The 18,228-nt window shown below is 46.1% G+C and overlaps 1 protein-coding gene across 1 annotated transcript; it reads left to right on the forward strand.

Moving 5' to 3' along the window:
• Positions 1 to 12,309: 12,309 nt before the first annotated feature.
• LOC139407886 (phosphatidylinositol glycan anchor biosynthesis, class H) lies at positions 12,310 to 16,173 on the forward strand. The gene is made up of 4 exons (XM_071151760.1): positions 12,310 to 12,835; positions 13,290 to 13,499; positions 14,051 to 14,134; positions 15,440 to 16,173. Exons 1-4 carry the CDS (start codon positions 12,632 to 12,634, stop codon positions 15,509 to 15,511), a joined length of 570 nt encoding a protein of 189 aa, XP_071007861.1. The 5' UTR covers positions 12,310 to 12,631; the 3' UTR covers positions 15,512 to 16,173.
• Positions 16,174 to 18,228: the final 2,055 nt, after the last annotated feature.

Genomic DNA, 18,228 nt, shown 5'->3' on the forward strand with positions numbered 1-18,228 from the left:
TGGGTGAGTACTGCTGTCGCCCTCTGGGTGAGTACTGCTGTCGGCCTCTGGTTGAGTACTGCTGTCGCCCTCTGGGTGAGTACTGCTGTCGCCCTCTGGGTGAGTACTGCTGTCGCCCTCTGGGTGAGTACTGCTGTCGCCCTCTGTCTGAGTACTGCTGTAGCCCTCTGGGTGAGTACTGCTGTAGCCCTCTGGGTGAGTACTGCTGTCGCCCTCTGGGTGAGTACTGCTGTCGCCCTCTGGTTGAGTACTGCTGTCGCCCTCTGGGTGAGTACTGCTGTCGCCCTCTGGTTGAGTACTGCTGTCGCCCTCTGGGTGAGTACTGCTGTTGCCCTCTGGGTGAGTACTGCTGTCGCCCTCTGGGTGAGTACTGCTGTAGTCCTCTGGGTGAGTACTGTAGCCCTCTGGGTGAGTACTGCTGTAGCCCTCTGGGTAAGTACTACTGTAGCCCTCTGGGTGAGTACTGTAGCCCCCTGGGTGAGTACTACTGTAGCCCTCTGGGTGAGTACTGCTGTAGCCCTCTGGGTGAGTACTGCTGTAGCCCTCTGGGTGAGTACTGTAGCCCTCTGAGTGAGTACTGCTGTAGCCCTCTGGGTAAGTACTACTGTAGCCCTCTGTCTGTGTACTGTAGCCCTCTGGGTGAGTACTGCTGTCGCCCTCTGGGTGAGTACTGCTGTAGTCCTCTGGGCGAGTACTGTAGCCCTCTGGGTGAGTACTGCTGTAGCCCTCTGGGTGAGTACTGCTGTAGCCCTCTGGGTGAGTACTGCTGTAGCCCTCTGGGTGAGTACTGCTGTAGCCCTCTGGGTGAGTACTGCTGTAGCCCTCTGGGTGAGTACTGCTGTAGCCCTCTGGGTGAGTACTGTAGCCCTCTGGGTGAGTACTGCTGTAGCCCTCTGTCTGAGTACTGTAGCCCTCTGGGTGAGTACTGTAGTAGCCCTCTGGGTGAGTACTGCTGTAGCCCTCTGTCTGAGTACTGCTGTAGCCCTCTGGGTGAGTACTGCTGTAGCCCTCTGGGTGAGTACTGCTGTAGCCCTCTGGGTGAGTACTGCTGTAGCCCTCTGGGTGAGTACTGTAGCCCTCTGGGTGAGTACTGCTGTAGCCCTCTGGGTGAGTACTGCTGTAGCCCTCTGGGTGAGTACTGTAGCCCTCTGGGTGAGTACTGCTGTAGCCCTCTGGGTGAGTACTGCTGTAGCCCTCTGGGTGAGTACTGCTGTCGCCCTCTGGGTGAGTACTGCTGTAGTCCTCTGGGCGAGTACTGTAGCCCTCTGGGTGAGTACTGCTGTAGCCCTCTGGGTGAGTACTGCTGTAGCCCTCTAGGTGAGTACTGCTGTAGCCCTCTGGGTGAGTACTGCTGTAGCCCTCTGGGTGAGTACTGCTGTAGCCCTCTGGGTGAGTACTGCTGTAGCCCTCTGGGTGAGTACTGTAGCCCTCTGGGTGAGTACTGTAGTAGCCCTCTGGGTGAGTACTGCTGTAGCCCTCTGTCTGAGTACTGCTGTAGCCCTCTGGGTGAGTACTGCTGTAGCCCTCTGGGTGAGTACTGCTGTAGCCCTCTGAGTGAGTACTGTAGCCCTCTGGGTGAGTACTGCTGTAGCCCTCTGGGTGAGTACTGCTGTAGCCCTCTGGGTGAGTACTGTAGCCCTCTGGGTGAGTACTGCTGTAGCCCTCTGGGTGAGTACTGTAGCCCTCTGGGTGAGTACTGTAGCCTTCTGGGTGAGTACTGCTGTAGCCCTCTGGGTGAGTACTGTAGCCCTCTGGGTGAGTACTGTAGCCCTCTGGGTGAGTACACACATTTTTTATTTTATTTTTATTTCACCTTTATTTAACTAGGTAGGCCAGTTGAGAACAAGTTCTCATTTACAATTACGACCTGGCCAGGATAAAGCAAAGCAGTTCGACACATACAACAACACAAGAGTTACACATGGAGTAAAACAAACATGCAGTCAATAACACAGTAGAAAAATAAGTCTATATACAATGTGAGCAAGTGAGATGAGATAAGGGAGGTAAAGGCAAAAAAGGCCATGGTGGCGAAGTAAATACAATATAGCAAGTAAAACACTGGAATGGTAGATTTGCAGTGGAAGAATGTGCAAAGTAGAAATATAAATAATGGGGTGCAAAGGAGCACAATAAATAAATACAGTAGGGAAAGAGGTAGTTGTTTGGGCTAAATTATAGATGGGATATGTACAGGTGCAGTAATCTGTGAGCTGCTCTGACTGCTGGTGCTTAAAGCTAGTGAGGGAGATAAGTGTTTCCAGTTTCAGAGATTTTTGTAGTTCGTTCCAGTCATTGGCAGCAGAGAACTGGAAGGAGAGGCGGCCAAAGAAATAATTGGTTTTGGGGGTGACTAGAGAGATATACCTGCTGGAGCGTGTGCTACAGGTGGGAGATGCAATGGTGACCAGTGAGCTGAGATAAGGGGGGACTTTACCTAGCAGGGTCTTGCAGATGACCTGGAGCCAGTGGGTTTGGCGACGAGTATGAAGCGAGGGCCAGCCAACGAGAGTGTACAGGTCGCAGTGGTGGGTAGTATATGGGGCTTTGGTGAAAAAACGGACGGCACTGTGATAGACTGCATCCAATTTATTGAGTAGGGTATTGTCATTGTCCTTCACCCATCACCACAGAGGAACTCTGGAGCTCTATCAGAGTAACCATTGTGGTCTTGGTCGCCTCCCTGACCATGGCCCTTCTCCCCCGATTGCTCAGTTTGGCCGGGTGACCAGCTCTAGGAAGAGTCTTGGTGGTTCCAAACTTCTTCCGTTTAAGAATGATGGAGGCCACTGTGTTCTTGGGGACCTTCAATGCTGCAGAAATGTTTTGGTACCCTTCCCCAGATCTGTGCCTCGACACAATCCTGTCTCTGAGCTCTACGGACAATTCCTTCGACCTCATGGCTTGGTTTTAGCTCTGACATGCACTGTCAACTGTGGGAACTTATATAGACAGGTGTATGCCTTTCCAAACCATGTCCAATCAATTGAATTTACTACAGGTGGACTCCAATCAAGTTGTAGAAACATCTCAAGGATGATCAATAGAAACAGGATGAACCTGAGCTCAATGTTGAGTCTCATAACAAAGGGTCTGAATACTTATGTAAATAAGGTCTTTCTGTTTTTTTACATTTTATTTCATAAATTAGCAAACATTTCTCAAAACCTGTTTTTGCTTTGTCATTATGGGGTTTTGTGTGTAGGTTGATGAGGAAAAACATGCATTTAATCAATTTTAGAATAAGGCTGTAATGTAACAAAATGTGGAAAAAGTCAAGGGGTCTGAATACATTCTGAATGCTCTGTACAGTATCGTATCGGCACCTACAGTAAGTATCATGTTAATGTCATATTGTGAGGTCCCTGGCCATTCCCAGCCCTAGTTCATATGGCATACAGTTTTATCTAAGAGTATTCTTTAAAGACCTATTGGGACATCATAGGATCACTGTAGAAAAAACATGTCCTTACCTTCTGAGATGCTCCGGTTCAGGAAGTAGGCATCACAGACCCGTACGGGGGCGAGCCCCCAGCCCCTCGCAGGAACAGGACGGTTCTTGGTGGAGCAGCCGTCACAGAAGCCCTCTCCACAGGCACGGCAGTGGTGCTTAGTATCGTTGTCCTGGAATACCTCACTGCACTTAGAACATTTCTGTTACAGAGAACACAGAGACACAGAGAACACAGAGAACACAGAGACACAGAGAACACAGAGACACAGAGAACACAGTGAACACATAGACACAGAGAGCACAGAGAACACAGAGACACAGAGAGCACAGAGAACACAGAGACACAGAGAACACAGAGACACAGAGACACAGAGAACACAGAGAACACAGAGACACAGAGAGCACAGAGACACAGAGACACAGAACACAGAGACACAGAGACACAGAGAACACAGAGAACACAGAGACATAGAGAGCACAGAGAACACAGAGACACAGAGACACAGAGACACAGAGACACAGAGAACACAGAGACACAGAGAGCACAGAGAACACAGAGACACAGAGACACAGAGACACAGAACACAGAGACACAGAGAACACAGAGAGCACAGAGACACAGAGAGCACAGAGAACACAGAACACAGAGAACACAGAGAACACAGCGACACAGAGAGCACAGAGACACAGAGAGCACAGAGACACAGAGAACACAGAGACAGAGAACACAGAGACACAGAGAACACAGAGAACACAGAGACACAGAGACACAGAGAGCACAGAGAGCACAGAGACACAGAGAACACAGAGAACACAGAGAGCACAGAGACACAGAGAACACATAGAGCACAGAGAGCACAGAGACACAGAGAGCACAGAGACACAGAGCACAGAGAGCACAGAGAACACAGAGACACAGAGCACAGATAACACAGAGAACACAGAGACACAGAGAGCACAGAAACACAGAGAGCACAGAGACACAGAGACACAGAGAACACAGAGACACAGAGACACAGAGAACACAGAAACACAGAGAACACAGGAGAGAGATTATATCACAGGCTGAAAACACAAGCACACATAGGAGCAATGGACAGTCTTTACACAGTCATAAAAGCAATGGACAGTCTTTATACAGTCATATGAGGAATGGACAGTCTTTATACAGTCATAGGAGGAATGGACAGTCTACACAGTCATAGGAGGAATGGACAGTCTTTACACAGTCATAGGAGGAATGTACAGTCTTTACACAGTCATAGGAGGAATGAACAGTCTTTACACAGTCATAGGAGGAATGAACAGTCTTTACACAGTCATAGGAGGAATGAACAGTATTTACACAGTCATAGGAGGAATGAACAGTCTTTACACAGTCATAGGAGGAATGAACAGTCTTTACACAGTCATAAACAATAAACCTTGACAGCATGGACATGTCTAAAGATGTTGACTGCACAGCTGAGGCTTGAGAACTTAGGGAATCACTGGGTTGGAATGAAGTACATCTGACTGCCCTGCATACCTCTTCATAAAAGAGTGAGAGAGAAAGAGAGAGAGAAAGAGAGGGAGAGAAAAAGAGGGAGAGAAAAAGAGGGAGAAAGAGACAGATACTGCATTACAACCCTCAAAATAACCTTCATTGCCAGTGAGTCACTGCATCTCCATGTTGGTTCTGAAAATGCATATGTCAGCCATGTTGGATCCATGCTGTGTCTATATCAGTATGACCAGATGGCTGTGAGGACCACGTACCAGGATGAGGGAGTTGGGTTTCCAGTAGGCCGGGGCGATCTGGTCGGTGAGCCAGGAAGTGACAGCTTTGGCAGGTTTTACACTGAGCTCGGAGACACTCTGGGAGATGTAGTTCACACCATCCAATAGTCTCTGAGCTGCATTGTTGTTGTCCTTCAGAAAACCATCCGACTGGAGAGAGGAGAGAGAAGGGAAGGGAGGAGAGAGTGGAAGGAGCGAGACAGGGAGAGAGGGGAGAGAAAGGGGGGGAGAGAGAGAGAGACAGAGGGTAGAGAGAGAGAGAGAGAGAGAGAAGTCAGTCAGTATGTATATCTCATTCCTGTACATTCTAGATTCTAGATTCTACCTTCTAGAGGCTTCATTTTGGAGCGGCAGGTACCCTAGTGGTTGGAGCGTTGGGCCAGTAACTGAAAAGTTGCTAGATCAAATCCCCGAGCTGACAAGGTAAAAAATCTATCGTTCTGCCCCTGAACAATGCAGTTAACCCACTGTTCCCCGGTAGGCCGTCATTGTAAATAAGAATTTGTTCTTAACTGACTTGCCTAGTTAAATAAAGGTTAAATAAAAGTTTCCAAACTGAAAGAACCAGTGGCTGCTCTGGTATGTTGTCGACCACATGTCAATGTGTAAAGCTTCTAGAATAATCCAGACGAGGGGCCATAGCCTCTCAGAGAAGGAATGCTGATCACTTTTGCCTGTCAGATCACAATGAATAAGATGACGTGAACAGAGGGAAATCAGATGTGCTGTATCTCAGTCCTGACCACTGGGTCCTGGTTCCCTCCTCTCTTGTTCTTACCCCAGGTCAGATGTGCTGTATCTCAGTCCTGACCACTGGGTCCTGGTTCCCTCCTCTCTTGTTCTTACCCCAGGTCAGATGTGCTGTATCTCAGTCCTGACCACTGGGTCCTGGTTCCCTCCTCTCTTGTTCTTACCCCAGGTCAGATGTGCTGTATCTCAGTCCTGACCACTGGGTCCTGGTTCCCTCCTCTCTTGTTCTTACCCCAGGTCAGATGTGCTGTATCTCAGTCCTGACCACTGGGTCCTGGTTCCCTCCTCTCTTGTTCTTACCCCAGGTCAGATGTGCTGTATCTCAGTCCTGACCACTGGGTCCTGGTTCCCTCCTCTCTTGTTCTTACCCCAGGTCAGATGTGCTGTATCTCAGTCCTGACCACTGGGTCCTGGTTCCCTCCTCTCTTGTTCTTACCCCAGGTCAGATGTGCTGTATCTCAGTCCTGACCACTGGGTCCTGGTTCCCTCCTCTCTTGTTCTTACCCCAGGTCAGATGTGCTGTATCTCAGTCCTGACCACTGGGTCCTGGTTCCCTCCTCTCTTGTTCTTATCCCAGGTCAGATGTGCTGTATCTCAGTCCTGACCACTTGGTCCTGGTTCCCTCCTCTCTTGTTCTTATCCCAGGTCAGATGTGCTGTATCTCAGTCCTGACCACTTGGTCCTGGTTCCCTCCTCTCTTGTTCTTACCCCAGGTCAGATGTGCTGTATCTCAGTCCTGACCACTTGGTCCTGGTTCCCTCCTCTCTTGTTCTTACCCCAGGTCAGATGTGCTGTATCTCAGTCCTGACCACTGGGTCCTGGTTCCCTCCTCTCTTGTTCTTACCCCAGGCCAGACGTGTTCTATTTCAGTCCTGACCACTGTGTCCACTGGGTCCTGGTTCCCGTACCAGTACTGCCTGCTTCTGTAGATCACCCCACAGTTGGGACACTCTATCACATACCTGTAAACAACACCACCACTACTTTAGTTTAAAATGTTTGGAAACACCTACTCATTCCAGGGTTTTTCTTTATTTTTACTATTTTCTACATTGTAGAATAATAGTGAAGACATTAACACTATGAAATAACACATATGGAATCATGCAGTAACCAAAAAAGTGGTAAACAAATCAACATATATTTTATATTTGATATTCTTCAAAATATCCACCCTTTGTCTTGATGACAGCTTTGCACACTCTTTGGCATTCTCTCAACCAGCTTCATGAGGAATGCTTTTTCAACAGTCTAACTTCTTATGGCTGGGGGGGCAGTATTGAGTAGCTTGGATGAATAAGGTGCCCAAAGTAAATGGCCTGCTCCTCAGTCTCAGTTGCTAATATATGCATAGTATTATTAGTATTGGATAGAAAACACTCTGAAGTTTCGAAAACTGTTTGAATGAGGTCTGTGAGTATGATAGCTGGAGGCAGGGCTTGCTCCAATAGAGCTACATTTTTATGGAATGGTCTGCCTATCTATGTGAGAGACACAGACTCGGTCTCGACCTTTAAGTCCTTATTGAAGACTCATCTCTTCAGTAGGTCCTATGATTGAGTGTAGTCTGGCCCAGGAGTGGAAAGGTGAACGAACCGCCCTTGCTGTCTCTGCCTGGCCGGCTCCCCTCTCTCCACTGGGATTCTCTGCCTCTAACCCTATTGCAGGGGCTGAGTCACTGGCTTACTGGTGCTCTTCCATGCTGTCCCTAGGAGGGGTGCGTCACTTGAGTGGGTTGAGTCACTGACGTGATCTTCCTGTCCAGGTTGGTCTGTTTTGGACTCTCTCTCTACTGCACCTGCTGTCTCTAACTCTGAATGATCGGCTATGAAAAGCCAACTGACATTTACTCCTGAGGCGCTGACCTTTTGCACCCTCTACAACCACTGTGATTATTATTATTTGACCCTGCTGGTCATCTATGAACATTTGAACATCTTGGCCATGTTCTGTTATAATCTCCACCCGGCACAGCCAGAAGAGGACTGGCCACCCCTTATAGCCTGGTTCCTCTCTAGGTTTCTTCTATGGGGTTTGTCCTTTCTAGGGAGTTTTTCCTCATCACGGTGCTTCTACATCTGCATTGCTTGCTGTTTGGGGTTTTAGGCTGGGTTGCTGTTTGGGGTTTTAGGCTGGGTTGCTGTTTGGGGTTTAGGCTGGGTTGCTGTTTGGGGTTTAGGCTGGGTTGCTGTTTGGGGTTTTAGGCTGGGTTGCTGTTTGGGGTTTTAGGCTGGGTTGCTGTTTGGGGTTTTAGGCTGGGTTGCTGTTTGGGGTTTTAGGCTGGGTTGCTGTTTGGGGTTTTAGGCTGGGTTGCTGTTTGGGGTTTAGGCTGGGTTGCTGTTTGGGGTTTTAGGCTGGGTTGCTGTTTGGGGTTTTAGGCTGGGTTGCTGTTTGGGGTTTTAGGCTGGGTTGCTGTTTGGGGTTTAGGCTGGGTTGCTGTTTGGGGTTTTAGGCTGGGTTTCTGTTTGGGGTCAGCCGATGTCACAAGGGCTTTATAAATACATTTGATGGATTGCTGATTGAATTTCTATGTTATTACTGTGCTGTTCTTACAGCCAGACCTGACAGGAAAAGGGTTAGTACACAGTGTTAAATTACTTTGCTATTACTGTACCAAAGCTGAAAGAAAGGCAGAGAAACATTATGGCTGTAGAAAACAAGCATATTATTGTTCTATTCTGTTTGAGATGCTATTTTAATGTAATTATCAGGTAATTACTACCGATATGTAATAAGTATGTAACTTCAATGTAATATACATTCATCATTAAATAACAAAATAACAAGTAACTATTGGACTGTAATAGAAAACTGTGTAAACTGAGCCATCACACAACTAAGGCTAATTCACCATGTAAATTATAAACACAAAACAATTGTGACTATTGGACTGTAATAGAAAGCAGAACTGGAAACAGATAATACAGTTTTAGGTACCACAGCTGAGACAGATACTGGATCAGGTGAAGAACTAACCCACAGCTGAGACAGATACTGGAGTAGGTGAGGAACTAACCCACAGCTGAGACAGATACTGGAGCAGGTGAAGAACTAACCCACAGCTGAGACAGATACTGGAGCAGGTGAGGAACTAACCCACAGCTGAGACAGATACTGGAGCAGGTGAGGAACTAACCCACAGCTGAGACAGATACTGGAGCAGGTGAGGAACTAACCCACAGCTGAGACAGATACTGGAGCAGGTGAAGAACTAACCCACAGCTGAGACAGATACTGGAGCAGGAGAGGAACTAACCCACAGCTGAGACAGATACTGGAGCAGGTGAAGAACTAACCCACAGCTGAGACAGATACTGGAGCAGGTGAAGTATTCATCAGGGAAGAAAGAGTTACTGGCCAGGTGCTCTTCTGGGATATCCCCACTGAAACGTTCACTCAGGGCCTAGAAGGGAGAGAGAGAGAGAGAGTAGAGAGAGGGAGAGAGCAGGGGAGATTAGAGAGAGGGAGAGCTTTGCAAAAGGTGTTGACAATGTCATTCACTGTTTACACACACACACACACACACACACACACACACACACACACACACACACACACCCTGCAGGAACGTGGTGAGCGAATAGTGTTGTTATCTAACTGTTGCTCCAGGCTCTGGGGGGGGGGGGGGGGGGGGGGGGGGGGGTTGTAAAGGTTCGAGTCCCACGATACTGGATGGAGCTGAAGGCCTCGGGAAACAGACCCACCTTCCTGAAACGCTCCTGGAGCAGACGCTCTGCAGACTCTGATGGGTTGTCTGGAGAGAGGGGGAGCGGACGAGATGTAGAGAAGAGAGGGAGAAAGAGAGAGAGATGTAGAGGAGAGAGGGGAAGAGAGAGAGATGTAGAGAGAGAGAGAGAGAGAGAGAGAGAGAGATGTAGAGGAGAGAGAGAGCAGTGGATGAAGAAGAGAAAAGAGGGGAAGACAGTCTTGATGTTAGAGAGTGATGATTGTAAGTAGAGGTGAATGGACTAGGCTATGACAAGTTATTTCCACTTTCTAAACTGAAAACTGAATTGAGGGCAATCCTGCTATGGCCTCTGTCTCAACCCCTGACCCACAACCTGAACCCAGCTGTTTGTCTGTCTGACCCCTGACCCTGTCCCCCAACCTGAACCCAGTGAGGGGGTTGATTAGTGTCTACAGTGAGGGGGTTGATTAGTGTCTACAGTGAGGGGGTTGATTAGTGTCTACAGTGAGGGGGTTGACTATAGAGTCTACGGTGAGGGGGTTGATTAGTGTCTACGGTGAGGGGGCTGACTAGTGTCTACAGTGAGGGGGTTGATTAGTGTCTACGGTGAGGGGGCTGACTAGTGTCTACAGTGAGGGGGTTGACTAGTGTCTACAGTGAGGGGGTTGATTAGTGTCTACAGTGAGGGGGTTGATTAGTGTCTACGGTGAGGGGGCTGACTAGTGTCTACAGTGAGGGGGTTGATTAGTGTCTACAGTGAGGGGGTTGATTAGTGTCTACAGTGAGGGGGCTGACTAGTGTCTACAGTGAGGGGGTTGATTAGTGTCTACAGTGAGGGGGTTGATTAGTGTCTACAGTGAGGGGGTTGATTAGTGTCTACAGTGAGGGGGCTGACTAGTGTCTACAGTGAGGGGGTTGATTAGTGTCTACAGTGAGGGGGTTGACTAGTGTCTACAGTGAGGGGGTTGATTAGTGTCTACGGTGAGGGGGCTGACTAGTGTCTACAGTGAGGGGGTTGATTAGAGTCTACAGTGAGGGGGTTGAGTATGACTGTGGGGCCTGGTCAAAAATAAGTACACTATAAAGGGAACAGGGTGCCACTTGGGATGTATTCAAGCACACAATATGGCACCTCCTCCTTCTCATCCACCAGTAAGAAGCTGCACACCTTCTCCAGTTTTGCTTTCAGGGCCTCCATCCCCCCTCCATCTCCCCTCCATCCCCCCTCCATCTCCCCTCCATCCCCCCTCCATCTCCCCTCCATCCCCAACCTCCAGGCTACTATCCTGTGCTTTCACCGGAGGAGGGTAGAGGGTCACCCCGCTGTGGCTCCGCTTCTGGCAGTCCAAACAGAGCGCTTCCTTACAGCCCTGGGAGCGCACCACTGCCCTCAGCCTGCCCCTGTTCACTCCAAAGCCGCGGTTGTCCCCTTTACAGGAGTCACAGAAAGGGACGTGTCCTAGGGCGATGCGGACCCTGTCATGGTTCCTCATGCGTTCCTGACGATGGAGCTCTAGCTCGCAGAGGACGCACTGCAGGCTGCCGCACTCGTCGCATTCGAAGTCGGCGTCGTCTGAGCCGCCGCAGGCGTAGCTCTCCTGACACACCAGGGTGGTGTTGATCCCTTTATCTACAGACGGACCTTGACCACTCATAATTAACACTTCGGTGTGGTACTGCTAACAAGTGCGCCTTTATGCCTAAAGTCTGTGCCTAAGGAACTGTTGCTGAAGAGTCGAAAACTACACTCGGGATAACGATACCAGACCGATGTAGAATATGTTTATGGCTATAGTCTATAAGGTGTTAAAATATTTAAATGTTTTCTTCTTTAGTACGTTATGGTAGTAGTGCCTCTTCTATACTCCCCCAAAACACTTAGATCAATTTTCAAAAATGAACTGTGACAGATCACTTTGACATCAAATTACTCTTTAAGTTACAGATCTGTCTGTGTGTCAGCAAGACAATCATAACGATTTCCTACATACATGTCCAGACATGCAGCTAGCACCACCTGCAAGCAATCGATAGATGTCAACCACCAATAACATTGGCATTAGCTAATGTTAGATAGCTTAGTGTTTGTTTAGCTGCTATTGTTGTTGGCTAAGCGACTTTGAGAGTAGAAATTGACAACCGTGACTCTGTGCAAAAACAACAAATCTGCATATATATATATATATATATATATATATATATATATATATATATATATATAATAAAGAAAACACTAACATATTTGTCAGTTACTCCACATCAACTGAAACGACCCATTTCTCAAGAACCAACCCATCAACAAAAGCCTTTATCAAGCCAAAAATATGGAGTTAGTTTAGTTAGAGCTTAGAGCTTAGTTTGCCCAGATATTTCCTAACCTAAACGTTTTTTCACCTTCTACACACAACACAACGCAATACTCTTTTAATAAACAAACATGGTATGCAATGTCAATCACAAAGATACCGTTGTGTATACATATATCTCTCTTATAAGGATAATTTCGCTGCCCAACAGCTAGATGTTGTTCACAGTTTCATCAGCTGATCGGCTTGTTTTCATCCAGAGGTCAAAAGTTATAGACCGCGAAGCATCCTGGGAAATGTAGTTGTTGTTTGGAATCGCTTACTTTCCCCACAATGCACCTCAAAGTTTGTAGCTTGCCAGTTCGGTCAAAGAGGTTTTCTCATCGATGTTGACCTAGTTTTGTGCAATTAATAGTCAATATTGAGAGGAAGTGCATTTCCGGATTCACGTATTTGCTGGCTTTGAAGTAAACTAGTAACCTAGCGTATGAAAATATGTTAGTTATTGTTAATTGTTTTTAAATTGTTTATTCAGTCTCCACATTGTTAGCTATAAGCTAGTAAGCTGTCTTCTCACTGGAGACGTTAGAGCTAGCCTACATTAGCTAGACATCACTCCAGTTCCAGCTATTGATATTCAGTCATCTAGAGTTTATGCAGAACGGTGACCAGCATTACAGCATGGAAGATGAAACCTACACGGACATCGACGGCAAGGCCATCTCTCTGGAGTGTCAAAGTCACTCGGGTTTCTGCAGGGAGTTCACGGTTAGCTCGGCTAAAGTCTCCATAGGCAGAGTGATGGCTTACACTTGCGCCGTCTGGCTATCGGCCTACATCATATTCTTCGTCACTGAGGTAAGGAGACTAGGGTTTAGTCCCAAATGGCACCCTATTCGCTATACAGTCTAATAGTTTTGACCATGGCACCTGCGTCACTGGTCAACAATCCAGTTCCCGGGAAGCTACTGGGTGTGCAGGATTTTGTTCCAGCCCGACACTAACACATCTGATTCAACCAACTGCTCAGCAGGTGTTGTGTGGTTGTATCGGTGGTGTTAGTGCAGGTCTAGAACAAAAGCGTGCCCCTATAGCGCTTTAGGGCCAGTGTCGGTAACCCACTAAGCTAGATTAATCATTTAATAATATAGCTAAGTATTATTGTTGTTGTTGTTGTTGTTGTGGTTCAATCAGTTCAATGCTGGTCTCTTCTCAAAGTCGCTGTATGTGGAGCACCCTGAGTCTACAGAGACGTTAAAACTTTGTTTATTTTATTTTTTACTTCAATGCCATTCTCTTCATCTCTCTCCAGAACACAGCCGTTCTCTCCAGTGCCATAATCATCACCCTGGTCGGTATGATGGTTCACATCCACTTTGTGAAGGTGGACCATGAGACGCTGCTCATCATTGGTTCCCTGGGTGTCCAGGTGTCTTCTAGCTACGCCTCCGGCAGGGAGTCTACAGACTTCATAGAGATGGGCAAGATCAAAGACATAGTAATTAATGAAGCTATTCACATGGTGAGGAAAATCAAAGACATAGTAATTAATGAAGCTATTCACATGGTGAGGAAAATCAAAGACATAGTAATTAATGAAGCTATTCACATGGTGAGGAAAATCAAAGACATAGTAATTAATGAAGCTATTCACATGGTGAGGAAAATCAAAGACATAGTAATTAATGAAGCTATCCACATGGTGAGGAAAATCAAAGACATAGTCATTAATGAAGCTATTCACATGGTGAGGAAAATCAAAGACACTAATTAATGAAGCTATTCACATGGTGAGGAAAATCAAAGACATAGTAATTAATAAAGCTATTCACACGGTGAGGAAATAGAAGGATACTGAGCTGATGAAGGTACATTTCCACAGTTGATTTGATCGTCACTAAAGGCGTTGACTGCTTCTCGTTCAGATGAAGTTCGATGGATCCTGCTATAACTTATCTGATGATCGTAGGACAGTGAACAATGCATGACTGAAAGTCGCTTTGGATAAAATAGTCTAATAAATGGTATATACAGTATTATTATATAGTATCTTATGATGTTGTTTTTTTTCAGCAAACAGTCATCTACTATCTTTGCATCCTCTTGAAGGACCCCTCAGATCCAGAGGCAGTGTCTAGCGTGGTCCCGCTGTTTCAGGTGAGCTTCGGGATCATTAAGGATCTACCGTACTGTTTAAAATGCATGTCTGTATCTAAATCAAATCAAGATGTATTTATACATCACATTTCGGACATGTGAAATGTCCTGTGTTCTTCACATGAAGAAAAATAAAAGTAATAATAATAAATTAAACTTTTGCATCTGATGTAGTTTTACCCTGCGTTGAAGACTAACCCTGTGTTGAAGACTAACCCTGTGTTGAAGCCTAACCCTGTGTGTTGAAGACTAACCCTGTGTTGAAGACTAACCCTGTGTGTTGAAGACTAACCCTGTGTGTTGAAGACTAACCCTGTGTGTTGAAGACTAACCCTGTGTGTTGAAGACTAACCCTGTGTGTTGAAGACTAACCCTGTGTGTTGAAGACTAACCCTGTGTGTTGAAGCCTAACCCTGTGTGTTGAAGACTAACCCTGTGTTGAAGACTAACCCTGTGTTGAAGACTAACCCTGTGTGTTGAAGACTAACCCTGTGTGTTGAAGACTAACCCTGTGTGTTGAAGACTGACCCTGTGTGTTGAAGACTGACCCTGTGTGTTGAAGCCTAACCCTGTGTGTTGAAGCCTAACCCTGTGTGTTGAAGCAAAACACTGTGTGTTGAAGCCTAACCCTGTGTGTTGAAGCAAAACCCTGTGTGTTGAAGCAAAACCCTGTGTGTTGAAGGAAAACCCTGTGTGTTGAAGCCTAACCCTGTGTGTTGAAGCCTAACCCTGTGTGTTGAAGCCTAACCCTGTGTGTTGAAGCCTAACCCCGTGTGTTGAAGCCTAACCCCGTGTGTTGAAGCCTGACCCCGTGTGTTGAAGCCTGACCCCGTGTGTTGAAGCCTGACCCCGTGTGTTGAAGCCTGACCCCGTGTGTTGAAGCCTGACCCCGTGTGTTGGAGCCTGACCCCGTGTGTTGAAGCCTGACCCCGTGTGTTGAAGCCTGACCCCGTGTGTTGAAGCCTGACCCCGTGTGTTGAAGACTAACCCCGTGTGTTGAAGACTAACCCCGTGTGTTGAAGACTAACCCCGTGTGTTGAAGACTAACCCCGTGTGTTGAAGACTAACCCCGTGTTGAAGCCTATAACCTTGTGTGTTGAAGACTAACCCTGTGTGTTGAAGCCTATAACCCTGTGTTGAAGCCTATAACCCTGTGTGTTGAAGCCTATAACCCTGTGTGTTGAAGCCTAACCCTGTGTGTTGAAGCCTAACCCTGTGTGTTGAAGCCTAACCCTGTGTGTTGAAGCCTTTCTGACCTCTACATTCACCTGTCTGATTATAATTTACCTTTCATTCCTCTTTCAGAGCTCAAAACCAAGGCTGAACTGCCTGGTCAAAGTGTACAAGAGCTGCCAGGAGATTCTAGCTAAGTGCTGATGGTGATGATGTCATTTGGTAAACCGTCTGGGTGAACCACACTGACGCCATGTTGGAAAAGCACAGTCGCTGACATCACCGCATACCGACGCTTCAAACTACTGACTTCACCGCATACCAAGTCATGCAACATGTTTTGAATGTTTTCTCTGATTGTGTTAACAATTCCCAATGGAAAGAAAAACTGATGATACACCTATTATTGTTTTATCTACTTTTGTCTTTTAAAAAATATATATATTTTCAGGTCATTTTCCACACACCAGTTTTTAGTAATGCAAGACAAGATCCATTAGGTCATCCCACTAAAATATACTATACTCTTAAGATTCTCAGTAAGAGAGTAGTTTATGAATGTAAGTTCTTATTTAGTGTTACCTAATGTTGTTATTTACTTCTATGTCTTAGAATCTACTTGAACAGTGTTTACCTGGAACTATGTCCCTACTTGATAAGCTCGATAACTTTTAAGGATTTCCTGTTGCAACTATGAATTTAGAAATAACCTCTTTTTTTTCTCCTTAGATGCAAATTTTTATATTATTATATATTTACAAATATTGTATTCCAATTGAAGAGTTAATAGTATTTATCATGTAATTTAAATAAGAATTTGTTCTTAAAACTGACTAGTTAAATAAATAAATAAAAATATAAAAAAATGTGCTGTCACTAGCTGCTATTCTTTCCATCGCCAGTAGAGGGCAGGACCTACCACCTTTAACTCTAAACAGAACCATGTCCACCTGTCGCCATTGCTGTCGGCTAATGGGGATCCTACTGCTGCCATTATTTACTCGGACAGCCGGCAGTCCTGCAATAAGTTCAGCAATACAGATCGTAAAATCAGATTTTTAAACTTAACCCTAACCTTAAACGCACTTCTTATCTTATGCCTAACCCTATATTTTTAAGACCCAAAAGCTAATTTTTTGTTTTGTTTCTGACATAATGGCCTACAGACAAACTATGCAGACGGTTGGTAAAGGAAAATATTAAAGATGAGCCTGAACCCAGCTCATCTAGACAGACACTGTGTTATGTGGTCTAGATCTTCCATAACGGGGTCAATACGGACCACAGGTATCATATAAACACACATAAGACATGGAAGAATGCATAGAATTGCAGGAAATTAGCTTTAAAATGGCTACAAAATATATCTGCCCCATGCAAAATGTGTAGAATTGTCGGGGAAATTAGCTTTAAAACGGCTACAAAATATATCTGCCCCATGCAAAATGTGTAGAATTGTCGGGGAAATTAGCTTTAAAACTGCAACATTTGCTCTCCGCCAACAATAGGGGTGGGAACAGTTCGGGCTGGCATGGGTTGTGACGTGGGTTTGTTACTACGCCAAAAAATGATCCATTCGGACTAAAAGTAGTTGGGTTTTAAATATACATATACTACCGGTCAAAAGTTTGGACACAACTACTCATTCTAGGGTTTTTCTTTATTTTTTACTATTTTCTATATTGTAGAATAATAGTGTAGAAATCACAACTATGAAATAACACATATGGAAGCATGTAGTAAATAAAAAAGTGGTTAACAAATCTAAATATATTTTAGATTTGAGATTCTTCAAATAGCCACCTTTTGCCTTGATGACAGCTTTGCACACTCTTGGCATTCTCTCAACTAGCTTCACCTGGAATGCTTTTTCAACAGTCTTGAAGGAGTTCCCACATATGCTGAGCACTTGTTGGCTGCTTTTCCTTCCCACTGCGGTCCAACTCATCCCAAAACATCTACATTTGGTTGAGGTCGGGGGAGGCCAGGTCATCTGATGCAGCACTCCATCACTCTCCCTCTTGGTGTTGAATGCTGAGCTATAGTCGATGAACAGCATTTTTACATAGGTAATCCTCTTGTCCAGGATATGGCTGTGTGCAGTGCAGTGGCGATTGCATCATCTGTGGATCTATTGGGGAGGTAAGGAAACTGAAGTGGGTCTAGGGTAACAAGTAAGGTAGAGGTGATATGATTCTTGACGAGTCTCTCAAAGCACTTTATGATGACAGTTAGTCAGGGCGAAAGTCATTTAGTTAAGTTACCCTTGCCTTATTGGGTACAGAAACAGTTGTGGCCGTCTTGAAGCATGTGGGGACAGCAGACTGGGATATGGGAGAGATTGAATATGTCCGTAAACACAACAGCCAGCTGGTCTGCGCATGCTCTGAGGCCCCGGCTAGGGATGCTCTCTTGGCCGGCAGCCTGGCAAGGGTTAACACGCTTAAATGTCTTTCGTCAGCCACGGAGACAGAGAGCTCACAGTTCTTGTTAGTGGGCCGTGTCGATGGCACTGTGTTATCCTCAAAGCGAGTGAAGAAGGTGTTTAGCTTGTCCGGAAGCGTGACGTCGCGTCCGTGACGTGGCTGGCTTTCTTTTTATAGCCTGTGATTGTCTGTAGACCCTGCAGCATACGTCTTGTGTCTGAGCCGTTGAATTGCGACTCCACTATTGTCTCTATACTGACGTTTTGCCTGTTTGATTGCCTTGCGGAGTGAATAACTACAGTGTTTATATTCAGCCATATTCCCGGGTACCTTGCCATGGTTAAATGCGGTGGTTCGCGCTTTCAGTTTTGCGTGAATGCTGCCATCTATCCACGGTTTCTGGTTAGGGTAGGTTTTAATAGTCACAGTGGGTACAACATCTCCAATACACTTCCTGATAAACTCAGTCTCACCGTATCAGTATATTCATTCATA

This window comes from Oncorhynchus clarkii, chromosome 4 (assembly GCF_045791955.1).
Source record: "Oncorhynchus clarkii lewisi isolate Uvic-CL-2024 chromosome 4, UVic_Ocla_1.0, whole genome shotgun sequence".
NCBI classification, from domain to species: domain Eukaryota; kingdom Metazoa; phylum Chordata; class Actinopteri; order Salmoniformes; family Salmonidae; genus Oncorhynchus; species Oncorhynchus clarkii.